The sequence below is a fragment of the Phycodurus eques genome, chromosome 13, assembly GCF_024500275.1.
Source record: "Phycodurus eques isolate BA_2022a chromosome 13, UOR_Pequ_1.1, whole genome shotgun sequence".
NCBI lineage: Eukaryota > Metazoa > Chordata > Actinopteri > Syngnathiformes > Syngnathidae > Phycodurus > Phycodurus eques.
In genome coordinates, this window is record NC_084537.1 from 17,589,336 (window position 1) to 17,602,771 (window position 13,436).

Sequence of the window (13,436 nt, forward strand, 5' to 3'; positions counted from 1 at the left end):
AGCAATACACACGAGTAAATTTAAAAGACAGTTTGTGTGGATTTGATTTAATTTAATTTAATTTAATTTAACACTACCTCCAAAAGGACAGTACGATAAATATAATAGATTACAAAATAATGAATATATACAAAGCCCAATTAAACATAAATAATGCCGCCTGTACTACAACCCCAATTCCAATGAAGTTGGGACATTGTGTTAAACATAAATAAAAACAGAATACAATGATTTGCAAATCATGTTCAACCTATATTTAATTGAATACACTACAAAGACAAGATGTTTAATGTTCAAACTGATAAACTTTATTGTTTTTAGCAAATAATCATTAACTTAGTATTTTATGGCTTCAAGACGTTCCAAAAAAGCTGGGACAGGTGGCAAAAAAGACTGAGAAAGTTGAGGAATGCTCATCAAACACCTGTTTGGAACATCCCACAAGTGAACAGGCTAATTGGGAACAGGTGGGTGCCATAATTGGGTATAAAAGGAGCTTCCCTGAATTGCTCCGTCATTCACAAGCAAAGATGGGTCAAGGTTCACATCTTTGTGAACATGTTCGTGATAAAATAGTCGAACAGTTTAAGGACAATTTTCCTCAACGTACAATTGCAAGGAATTTAGGGATTTCATCATCTACGGTCCATAATATCATCAAAAGGTTCAGAGAATCTGGAGAAATCACTGCATGTAAGCGGCAAGGCCGAAAACCAACATTGAATTCCCGTGACCTTTGATCCCTCAGGCGGCACTGCATCAAAAACCGACATCAATGTGAAAAGGATATCACCACACGGGCTCAGGAACACTTCAGAAAACCAATGTCAGTAAATGCAGTTCGGCGCTACATCCATAAGTGCAACTTGAAACTCTACTATGCAAAGCAAAAGCCATTTATCAACAACACCCAGAAACAACTCTGGCTTCTCTGGGCCCGAGCTCATCTAAGACGGACTGATGCAAAGTGGAAAAGTGTTCTATGGTCCAACGAGTCCACATTTCAAATTGTTTTTGGAAATTGTGGACGTCGTGTCCTCCGGGCCACAGAGGAAAAGAACCATCCGGACTGTTATGGACGCAAAGTTCAAAAGCCAGCATCTGTGATGGTATGGGGCTGTGTTAGTGCCACTGGCATGGGTAACTTACACATCTGCGAAGGCACCATTAATGCTGAAAGGTACATACAGGGTTTGGAGAAACATATGCTGCCATCCAAGCAACGTCTTTTTCATGGACGCCCCTGCTTATTTCAGCAAGACAATGCCAAACCACATTCTGCACGTGTTACAACAGCGTGGCTTCGTAGTAAAAGAGTGCAGGTACTCGACTGGCCTGCCCCTGTCTCATTGAAAATGTGTGGCGCATTATGAAGCATAAAATACGACAACGGAGACCCCGGACTGTGGAATAGCTGAAGCTGTACATCAAGCAAGAATGGGAAAGAATTCCACCTAAAAAGCTTCAACAATTAGTGCCCTGAGTTCCCAAACGTTTATTGAATGTTGTTAGAAGGTAATGTAACACAGTAGTAAACATTTCGGAATGTGTTGCAGCCATAAAATTCTAAGTTAAGGATTATTTGCTAAAAACAGTTTTTCAGTTTGAACATTAAATATCTTGTCTTTGTAGTGTATTCAATTAAATATAGGTTGAACATGATTTGCAAATCATTGTATTCTGTTTTTATTTATGTTTAACACAATGTCCCAACTTCATTGGAATTGGGGTTGTACAAATATTCCAGGATTTCCATGCATTTTGCCATGAGAATCTAAATGTTGTTTGTTGTTGCTAAGAAGAATAGAACCACAGACAAACTTAACAACAGCATAATTCAATTGAGCCAATTGGATTCACCTCGAGGGAATGTGCTTGACAGACTATTATTCTCCCTTTCTAAGTGTATATCCTTGTTTTAAATAACAACGCCGTCTGTCACTATATAAATATAATTGTTTGAAGGGAAGTGGAGCGGTTTCCAGGCAACCCTGATAAACAATCAATGAGCCGTTTGCATGAGTCAGGGTGTCGGAATGAGAGATATGCCCAAGTAAGTTATCACCGCTGTGCCGGAGGTTCATGTTACAACCCTTTTCCAGTACAGGAAACCCACTCGATGCAACTTTTGTGTGAACTTCTGCTTTACATCCTTTGCAATATTACTTGGAATCTTACTAACGAAAGCCCCGCTGGTCATCGCAGGCAGGAAAAGCCATCAAATTTACATAGAGAATTAAATGTTAAATGTTAAAAATGGATATAAGGCAACCACATGGCTTTGTTATAGAAACGTCTGTTTAGCTTAATGCTAACAAACAACGCAAAATGGTATAAACGAGCTAATGATTAGCATCGGTGTGGCGCTGTTATAACCCTTTAAGTAACAGCTATTTTAGTTTACTTTACACTTATAGTCCTGTTCCTTCTACTTCAAAGGTCAGTAGTTTTACTTTAGTTTGATGGTTTCAAGCAAATGTTCGGCTATCAAATTAGGGTTCCAAGTCAGGGTTGGGGTTTCAAAATAAGGTTTAGGTATCAAACTAGGGTTTCAAAGGAGGGTTTCAAGTCAAGGTTAGGGTTTGAAATCATGGGTTCAATCCAGGGTTAGGATAGCAAATTAGGGTTTTAGTTTCGTAAGGGTAAGGGTTTAAAATGAAGGTTTCAATTTAGTGTTTCAAACACTAAATTGTGTTTCAAACACTAAGTTTCTAGTCAGGGTTGGGGTTTCAAATTAAGGTGAGGGTATCAAACTAGGATTTGCAACTACGGTTAGGGTTTCAAATTAAGGTTTAGGTATTAATTTAGGGTTTGAATTTAAATTCAGGATTTCTAATCACGTCACTGATGGTGTAGTGGCAGCGTGGGTTCAGTTCCCACTCAGTGACTGACTGGCGACCAGTTTAGGGTGTCGTCCGCCTTTCGCCCGAAGTCAGCTGGGATAGGCTCCAGCGTCCCGCGACCCTAACCAGGATAAGCGGTGTTGAAAATGGATGGATGGATGGAGTCCTTTTAGCAATTAACTGCTTTTTCAACGTATGTAACTTGTTGTCCTTTGTGTTTCTTCATCTTCAAAGGTGAGTAGTTTTTCTTCATTTCAGTTTTTATTAGCGGGTGAGTTTGTGAGTTAGTTACACTTGTGATCTCCCTTTCACTTCCCTTCAGAAAGTCTTTAGGGTGAGTGCTTTTTTAGTTTGATCATAAATAACTTCTACGGTATTTACACTTTAATGACAATTAGGAAAATGTTGCACTAAAGCATCGCCTGTACAGTTAATCAAAGTTGAAAGTCGACAACAGTTTGAACCTGGAAATTGTTTTGAAATGAGAATAACTTGGAAGTCAATGGAGGAAGGGATTGTTTTCTTCAGATAACTGAGCATCAGGGTGTTTTAAAGGAAGAATTTTGTTATACAGCTAATGACATGGTCAGGCAATAAAGGCATTTAAATCATCAAGTGTCCTGTAATATCTATAATAATGGCTGTTTTTCCTAAAATATGTTCATCAAAATGTTTATTTGTCGGATATTTATGAAGGAAGAATTTTGTGATACCGCTCATCTGATTAGATAAGAGATTGGCAATTTTAAAATGTTTTTCCCGAAAAATGGTTCACTAGAATAGTCTTTTAAAAAATGTATTTATTGATTAATTCATCTCAATAAATGATTGTTGAATTTATTTGTTGTTAATAAGAAAATCAAAAATGATGAGTAAAATAAACAAGGTTACCAATATATATCAAATGTTAATTTATGATATAAAATGAATTAGAAATAATAACCATTTAAAATTATTCTATCCAAAATATTTTACATATTTAAAATACCCATTAACAAATCTTTTTAACCTCATATATGAATGGCCTGGCCCATGTGTCAATCTTAAAAATAAAATGTGGCCCAGGATCACAAAAGTTTGCCCGACCCAGGATTACACGACGTGCGTGTACCTAATGAAGTGTCCGCTGAGTATCTCATGTCGTCATGGATTTACAAGAAAAATAAATGTGGAAAAAAAGCCAGTACTGTACTAAAAGTAGCACACGTGGTGAACTTTTTGCACCACATTGTGTGTGTGTGTGTGTGTGTATGTGTCACCATCTCCATGGTGACCAGGGAGGGGGATGATGATGATGAGTAGGAGTAGGTTCGAGGGAGGTGTGGCATATACAGATGTGAATAACGGTGCGCGGACATTCGATGCCTAATTTGGAGGTCTGGGCGGGGAGGGAGCTGGCAAGGAAGTCAAGTGGGAGTCTTCTCCGCTCGCTCTCTTTCGCTCCCTTTTCTGTGTGTGTGAGAGGCTCTCCACCGCTGGATGTTTGCGTGAGACACTACAGCTGAGCACACGAGGTAAAGAACTTGTTGCATCTTGTACAAATATGTACTTTCCCCCTTAAAGGAACATGTTTATAGTCTGGAAAGAGGCTGGAAGTTGACAAAAAAAATAAGTTGTGACTTGTTTTCTTGTATGGTGAAAATGTATTTTCTGTGTGGAGAAAAAAAAAGGAAATAAGGCCTTTTTGTGTTTATTTACATGCGCGTTTTTGGTTCAAATGTGCAGGGAGTCATTTGGGAGTCAAGATGATACTTTTGTGATTTTCTTCTTCTTTGCCTGTTTACGGTCATATTAGAGAAAATAGAAAAAGGTCCTTTGTGCATGTTTACACTTGTGTTTTGTTGTTAAAATGCGCAGGGATACGTGTGTGTGTGTGTGTGTGTGTGTGTAGGGCGCGGCAGGCGTCACACCCACCTCCACTGCACTGGTCTTAATGAATGAACCTCCGATTGGGCCCCCAAAACACAGCTAATCCTAAAGATGCTTTACAAATAGAATGTAACTTCATGGTTGGAGAACAATAACAAATCAGTAGGGTTAGCTACCCAATAAACCCTAACCCTAATTTATTCCCGTCCCCAATCTTAACCCTAAACCCTAATCACTTACCCCTTTTTAACACTAATCCCAATCCACTAACCCTAACCTTCACCACCCTTGACCCTTTCTGACCTTTCCCCTTACTAACTCTACCCCCCCCTTCCTCCCTTCCTAACCCTAACAACACCTACCACTGACTAACCCAACACTTAGCCATCTTCACCCCCACCTCACTAACTGAATCCATATAAAATCTTGAGGAACAAAATATTTTCAAACAATGAGGAAATGTATTTAAGCTTCCCAAAAAAGGGGGATACTTGTTTTCCTTTTTTTGGTGGACATTCAAGCCACTTTTAAATTGATTTTAGTTTCTTCATTTTTATATGCAGCGGTGCCTTGAGATACGAGCTGTTACTTGGCCTATTTTAATGTTTTGAGATACGACCCCAAAAATCTGAGCTACGCGTGCGCCTGAGGCCCCCATAGCTGGATGGTGGAAGAAAACATCATCCGGCCACGGTCAATTGACATTGGTTTCCCTGCAGTGGAAGGACAATATCAGTTGGTGGCGCTAATTCACCATTGAGCTGGTTTGCCAACCGCCAATCAACAGCACAGAAGAAGGAGAAGAAGAAGGAAAGAGAAACGCTGTGTCCGAAATCGCTCACTAACCATTTCACCAACCAACCGCCATTTTGTAGTGGTGTCCGAATGGTTAGTGATCAAATTCAGCGCCCTATGTAGTGCACTCGAAATTTCCCACACGGTACAGCAAAAAGTAGTGACCAAACGATGGTCACTCACAAAGTCATGATATGATATGATATACCATAATGCATAGAAAAATGGCAGGATGAGTGAATTTTTCATAGAAATTGAACTTTAACAAAGCTTCGATTGTTGGCATTTTTATAGTGATGTACAGTAACAATATGTTTTAATAATGCAGCATTTTATTTTTACCCACCGCATCAACCCTACTTTGTTATCGTGCGACATTTGTGACGTCATTAACATGGGTGGGGGGGGGGGGCGGTAGAGAGGAGTGAGTGAGTGAACGATTTCGGACACAACCAAAATATTAGGTACGGTTGTGGTTTTGTGCTCGCGTTGTCCGTCTTTGCTGGTTATGTGGAGAGAAATTGTTATCACTGTGCGCTTTATAGAGTACAATGCTGTTGAGAGAAAATGATCAGATAAAAACAAAGGTTGGTGTTCTTTGGGGGGATGGAATGGATTAATTGCATTTCCATTCATTTCAGTGGGGAAAGATGATTTGAGATACGAGGGTTTTCCTCACCACTGTATACATTTTGTATGACTTTTTTTAGTCATTTTTTTTGTCTTTCAAACTTATTTTTTATCATATCAATTTGAAAAAACAACTAAACTATGACATGTTCGCAATCAGCAAATCTTTGCCTGCGCCTATCCTAACCTTACTGTAAACTGTACTATACAACAGCAAAACAAGCATTTCCCCCTGTTGCTTACGCTTTACATAAAAAAAATACCTTTGGAAGCTTTTAAAAGCCCCACCACAAATTTTCCTCTAAAGAAGAATAAGAAGGAAAAAAAAAGCCAGTGGACTTTGTCCCACTGAATGATTTATTTAGTCTGGTCTCCCAAATGCCCATTCAGCTCCGTCCTCAGTTTCTTTCCTGCTTTTGGCCTACGGAGCGGGCGTTTGCGCGTAAGCGAATTAGACGATGCAATCAGGTTAGCTGAGGGTCGCCGTGGCAACTCAACTCATGACGACATCGGTCAGGAGTGGCGGGGGTGGGGTCACGTCCTGTTTTGCCGTCCCCGTCCCTGCATACGCTATTTTCAGCCCTTGTCCATTTTGGGGAAGTAGCCCCCCCCACCCACACACACACACCCCTACCACCACCCCTGAGTATCGGTGTGTTTTCCTCTCAGGTTTTCCATGCGGAACAGTGGAAAAGCCACTTTCCCCCCCCAACCTCAACCCTGCAAGATATTTGGAAGCTCTTTTACATGACGTGTAATTGCTCTTTGAGCTGGGAAAAGGGAGGGCAAAAGGGAGGGGAGGGGGAGTGAAGGAACACCAACAAGGGAAGAAGTTGGAGAAAGTGAGGGACAAAAAAAAAGTTGGGGAGCCAGACTGCCATCTGGAACACATCAGTAAGTTATTTTTTTTTAAACACATGGAATAATGTGGGTGGTGAAAGGGGAAGGGGGCCCCGCGGTGACTCACTGCTCTGCTATTCCACTCCATCACTGGCCTTCAAGTTTGTGTGCGTCTGTGTGTGTGTCGTTCATGTGGCCCGAGCTCAGGGCTTCCCCAGGTTCCTCCCTTCCAACCCTGCCCCATCTCCCTAACACCCTCCGCCCTCCTTCCTTCACCTCCTTCGCCTTCATACCTCCTCTGCCGTTAATGGCGGCTAATGTAAACAAGGCCTATTCCATCTGTTTATAAGCGTCTCTGGGGAGTACGAGGCTAGTGCAACGTGAAGGCAAGCGCGTGATGGATATCTGCGGGGGGGGGCGAGGACGGATGGACGGTGTGCTCCAAATGCTTCTTTCTGTGTTCTTCTCCTCTTTATTTTATGCCTCTTAAAATCTTGCCTGTCTCCCAGCAGGCCGCTAGTTAAGAATGTAGCCATTCCCAAGAGGTATCACATGTGAATGCGGAGAGATGCATTCCCTGAGAAAGGCCTATAATACAAGTTAAGCAATTCCCAGATGCCCCCTGGAATGGCGCCCAACTATAAACACTTACTCTTTTACACACAAAGCTAGTGACTCTGCACCTTTTCGATTGGCTTTATCCTTATTTAGTTTTCTGAAGTTATTGATTGACTCAAAGCCATCCATCCCTTCAACCATTTTCTGAACCGCTCATCGAATAAAACCTCATCTAAATCAAATGCAAGTGAGTTCAAGTGGGCTACACGCTTACCGATAATCAGGCTGAATTAGAGCATTTTTCTGCCATTCCAATCAAAGGCTCAGTTGTTGGACGTCTCTTAAAGATTATCATGAGTGATTATCGTGCGGTGTGGGGATGTGTTAAGAGGGATCTTTCCTTGCCGATCTGCTCTGAAAACGCTCGTGGTCAGTAATCGTAAATGTTGAACCCGTGCAATATTTACAATGGCAAATCCTTACGTGTGTGGTGAACACTGAGTAGGGGCAAGCCATGGATTCCCTGATTGCGATGTGAAACAAATTGATAGCCAATTAAGTGGGGCACCTCTAGTAATACATTTGAGCGTTTTTCACACCCTTCCGATCAAAATCAGCAAAGGCCCGAATATCAAATGATTACCCTGAACGGTGATGCTGTGGTGAAGGGTGTGTAAAGATGGATTTTTTTTGTTCTTCGATCTGCTCGTAAAACGGAACAGAATCCAACAAAAGAACGATACGCACATATTGATAATTGGGGTGAATTTGCATATCCCCCGTCTCTACTCCCTTTCCAATCAAAGTCACCAAAGGCACGATTCTCTGATGTCTTAAAAAGATTATCAATAGTGATTATCCTGTGTTGTGAGGTGTATTAAGAGTGATTTTTCTTCCCCTGTTCGTTATAACCGTCCGGGCCCACCATCGTAAATGTTAAACATGTTCAATATTCATGAAAATGTAAAAATGGAGAGAAACACTAGAAAAAGTGAGGCAAACGAGTGTGAGAGAAAGGTAAATCAGAATAAGGACATAATTGATAATCAGACCACATTTTCCACCCCTTCCGATCACAGTTAGACAAGGGGTGATTCTATGAAGTCTGAAGAGTATCCTGAGCGATTATCCTGCGGTGTGGGGTATGTTAAAAGGGATTTTTCCTCCCCGATGTGCTCAGTAAACATTTGGGTCTGACAATCGCAAATGTTAAGACACTGGACTGTAGATACTGATTTTTAACCGATTTGTATAATTTTAGAGACCCAACACGACGAGGGAAAAATGCATGTTGGTTCTTTCTTCTTGCTTACTCTTGGAGTGTGTGGTGTACTCCAGATGACCAATATAACACAACACGCAGAACCACATCTCCACATTCCATACTAAGTGTCCTGCCTCAAATCACAAGAGTCTTTGGACTGACCCAACGTCGGTGCTGACCACACACACACACGCAGATTTGCTGTCATGAGTAAAAACGAGGTTAAATATTTACAGTTTTCTGAACAGATAGCGGAGGAAAAAATCACTCTTAACACACCGCCAGACCACAGGGTAATCTTTTAGAGGCAGCCGACAATCAGGCCTTTGCTGACATTGATCGGAATGGAAGTAAAATGGTCAAATTAATTTTATGCCACCCCCCCACAATAAAACCATTAGAATGTGTGTCTCCTATGGTGATATAAACACGGCTGCCTTGCAGTAAATACATCAGGCGGGCTTGGAAAGGATGACATCGTTCAGGGGGAAATTACATTTTTATAAGTGGAACTCGTTGACTATAAATCTAAAGGCAAGCAGCTGGCCGCTGTCTTATTTTATGACATTGTCGGGTGGAGTAGCGGGAAGAGGCGGCTCTCCCAAAGTCGTTGGGCGTGGCGCGCATCTGCAATGTTGGACTTTTTACTACCAGCGTTCCACACGGCGCTACTAACGTTGGCTGCTTTTCAGCAAAAACAGGCTATTTTTTGCACCGATAGTCATCGTTTGGTTGCGGTAGCTGGGCAGACGCTAATCGGATGCCTCAACACAAATACAAATAGGGGACGTCACTTACTTATTAATTATTATGATTTATCCAAATTGGAGGAATTCTATTTTCAGTTGAAAGAAATGATGGGAATATTAGAAAACAATAGATAGCCTAAACACAGATGTTTTTTGACATTTTTGCCAATGAAGTGGGGGACTTTAGAAAAACTAGATCCTCAAACACGAATGGAGCACATGATCCATTTTAGTGGAAGTATTATTATTATTATTATTTTTATTTTTTTTGGTACGACAAGTAGGGAATAGAAATCACCAGATTCCTAATAACAGACATGGATTTTGACATGTCATAAATAGTACAATTATCAATAGGGTTTAGTTTTATCCAAAATGTAGGAATACATTTTTTGGGGCGAGAGAAGGGAAATAGTAGAAATAAATAGATGCCTAAACAGACATGTTTAAAAATTAAAAAAAAAAAGTAGCACATATTAGTAATATTTGAAAATAATACACCAGCTGCCATGTAGAGGTGGAGACTGTAAGTTACTGTGGGCTTCCCGCGTGGCAAGTGTGTTATGTCTCGTGGGGCGCCAGTTGTGCTCCAGTGTTGAGTGAAGGTGGAAACTTCAAAGCCGACCCCCCCCCCCCCCCCCCTTCCCCCTCTCCTTTTTTTGGTTCCTGTCGATAAACGTGAGTGATGAATCGAATGCATCAAGCATGTAACAGTGGGATTTAAAAAAACAACAATAAAACAACAGGTCTGAATTGGTCGGTAACAGCTACACAGGGGGGGGGGGGGGGGGGGGGGTGTTGGGTGCGACGCCCTACGTCACGTCCGCGGAGGACGAGAACACGGATGGAATGTCGGAGAGAGACCAGCCAAGTCTCCGAGCAGCAGGAATGACTTGCAGACTACAGCAGTAAAAATCAGGCTGGAAAGAAGTGAGAGAATGGGGAGGGGAAAAAAAAAAGCCTGTTCTCAGCAGATTATTCAAGCAGATGTAAATGTGTCCACCACAGAGGAGTCATTATTAGTGCTGGAAACACAATAACTCCCTTGTGTGTGCGCGCCCCCCCCCCCCCCCCCCCCCAGTAAAGTTATGTCAAGCTTGCAAACCATCGCCCTCATGTGGTCCAGTTGCGCTATTTCATCTTTTTTTTTAACATTTTTATTTTTTACCAATTGTTTCAAAAGGTGCCTTGAGATGCGAGTGATCCCAATTTATGATTCTTTCCAGATACGAGGCATCCTTTGGACTATTTTTTATTTATTTGCTTTGACTGGCGAGAAAAACTAATTGAGATACGAACACTGTGGGATGGCAGTAAACTCAACTCTTTATGTTTTTTAGTACAATAGTGTAGTGCTTTTAAAAAATGTAAAACATTTATTTTTTAGACGTTTGTGATAGGTTAATGCCATTTCCTTTCATTTAAATGGGGAAAGTTGATAAAAGACTTGAGTGTTTGAAGAATTTTGGAGGTGTGGGGTCGTCAATTCCTCGCAAATTTTTGCTATGCGTCCCTATCGCCCGCTATTTGTGGGAGACTGCTCAAAAGCTTCAACCCTCATAAATCCTTCTCATGTTCTTCAGATTTGTCTGCGAGCGAGGTGACCCAGCGTCAACATGGCAATCATCCTGCACTCTACCCCCCTCCTGTGGACGCGTCTGGCAGCGCTGATCTTCTCCTGCGTGGCCTTCTCGGTGGCGGTCCACGGCGGGCGTCTGTACCATGGCACGGGCGACTGGTGCATCTTCTGCTGGGCCTTCAGCTTCGCCGGCACCGTTCTGGTGCTCCTGGTGGAGCTGTTCGGCCTGCAGACCAGAGCGCCCGTCTCCTGGAAGAACTTCCCCATCACGTTCGCCTGCTACGCCGCCCTGCTGTGCCTGTCGGCGTCTATCATCTTCCCCCTGTACTACCTGAAGGGCTCCATGGGGCCCAGCGAGGTGCGCGACTACCGTATCGTTTCCACCGTCTTCTCCTGCCTGGCCACCATCGCCTACATGAGCGAGGTGAGCATCAGTAAGGCGAGGCCGGGCGAGGTGGCCGGCTACATGGCCACCGCCCCGGGCCTGCTCAAGGTGTGCGAGACCTTCGTGGCGTGTATCATCTTCGTGTTCATCAGCGACCCGGTGGTGTACGACCGCCACGACGCCCTCAAGTACTGCATGTCCGTCTACTGCATCTGCTTCATCCTGTCCGCCGCCATCATCGTCCTGTGCGTGGGCGAGTGCACCGGCTGCCTGCCGTTCCCCTTTGCTCGCTTCCTGTCCGGCTACGCCCTGCTGGCCGTGGTGCTCTACCTGTCGGCCACGATCGTCTGGCCCATCTTCAACTTCGACCCCAAGCACGGCGGCAGCAAGCAGCGTCCGTCCAACTGCAGCATCACGCAGGGGTTGTGCGTGTGGGACAAGCTGATGGCGGTGGCCGTGCTCACGGCTGTCAACTTCGTCCTCTACCTGGCTGACCTCATCTACTCTGCCCGCTTGGTGTTCGTCAGCGTTTGAGATTCCGGCAAATTGAAATTTGGCGGCTTGCGGGTCGGGCATCTTAACTTGACTCCGAATTGTCTTCAAAAATGCATGTATAACGGAACCTCCAAGGCGGAACAGTACACATTTCAGCGTTCAGAAGAAATTTTCATGAAAAATAGGCCACTTGACTTGCAAGATTAATTGCTTCCTTGACCACGCTTGTAAGTCAAAACGTTTGTATCTCAAATCATCTTTCCCCATTCATATGAAGAGAATGCCATTAATGCGTTCCAATCCCACATTGTGCTCTTCCGGGTATGTGTGACTTGGCCACTAGGGGCAGTAAAATACAGCCATACAGACACAAAACGAAGAAGAGTTTCACGACTAAGTGACTCAGTCAGGTTCAAATGTAATTTTCATGAAATATATGCCACAAAATGCACAACGTCAGAAAGTAGAGTGGATTTGTTGTTTCTCTGCCGTTTCTATGTTGTTGTATTTTTACGTAAAAAAAGGGTAAAGACGAAACACGTAATGATTGAAAAAAAAGTGCTTCATCAGCAAATTAAGTGAGACTTTAGCCTAGTGATTATCCAAAACAAAAACCTCACAAGTGCCTTATTATTATTATCATTATTATTATTATTATTATTATATATATTTTTTTTACTACAGATGGTTACCAGTGATGCCAAAGAGGAAAACACGTAATGATAACCATATAACAGGAAATGGGGAGGAAAAAAAAAAAGTTTACATCCAAAGAAACAGCCACCGTTTGCAAGCTTTGTGATTTCAGCATAGGAGGTTACCATGGCAAAGAGAGGAGAAATGTCACGATAAGTGTAGAACAGGATATGAAATAATTACTGGTGAATTGGACAAAATGTAGTATGCGGATCCATTTGAGGCCCGTCAAATGATTAGATAATTGTGATAATAAGCATGTGGCTTTTTACACTTAAAACGTCCCCTTTCGGAGGTTCCACTGTAATGTCATTAAAGACTCCACAAGCCTGCCAAATTTGATTTTGCTTATCGTCTGACGAATGAGGTTGTTGTGGGCGGGGTCTTTGGGGTTGGGGGGCGGGCGGATATATGGTTCTATGTTTACATGTCCGCTTTGTGTCCATGTGTTGAAGGACCCAAAAGAGTGGGAATGAAGTTCAAAAACTAATGAAGTTCAAAAACACAAATAAAACCGTCATTCCTTTAATCCACATTGACATAAGCTGGAGAGGATGTGCATGTAAACAGTAGAGTATTGATATTATTTTCTAGCATTATGAACGTCAATAATCAGCAGGAAATTGAAAATGTTTTGTTTTTGTTTTAGTTGAAGCGATGCATCACGAAAATGAACAAGCGACTTGATGTTGAATGATTTCTATTGTACAGGGGGGAACACATACTTGCAAGT

At 42.4% G+C, this 13,436-nt stretch overlaps 1 protein-coding gene across 2 annotated transcripts; it reads left to right on the top strand.

Moving 5' to 3' along the window:
- The first annotated feature begins 4,265 nt into the window (after window positions 1-4,265).
- Window positions 4,266-13,080, top strand: myadmb (myeloid associated differentiation marker b). Of its 2 annotated transcripts, none has more exons than XM_061694110.1 (2): window positions 4,266-4,357; window positions 11,132-13,080. In XM_061694110.1, exon 2 carries the CDS (start codon window positions 11,165-11,167, stop codon window positions 12,044-12,046), a length of 882 nt encoding a protein of 293 aa, XP_061550094.1. In that variant the 5' UTR covers window positions 4,266-4,357; window positions 11,132-11,164; the 3' UTR covers window positions 12,047-13,080. The 2 variants fall into 2 exon arrangements, with proteins under 2 accessions (XP_061550094.1, XP_061550095.1); XM_061694111.1 differs by lacking the exon at window positions 4,266-4,357 and adding an exon at window positions 6,866-7,031.
- Window positions 13,081-13,436: the final 356 nt, after the last annotated feature.

Bases quoted from the DNA above. Each gene is read 5' to 3' on its own strand.
- myadmb (XM_061694110.1), top strand. From the start codon at position 11,165: ATGGCAATCATCCTGCACTCTACCCCCCTCCTGTGGACGCGTCTGGCA.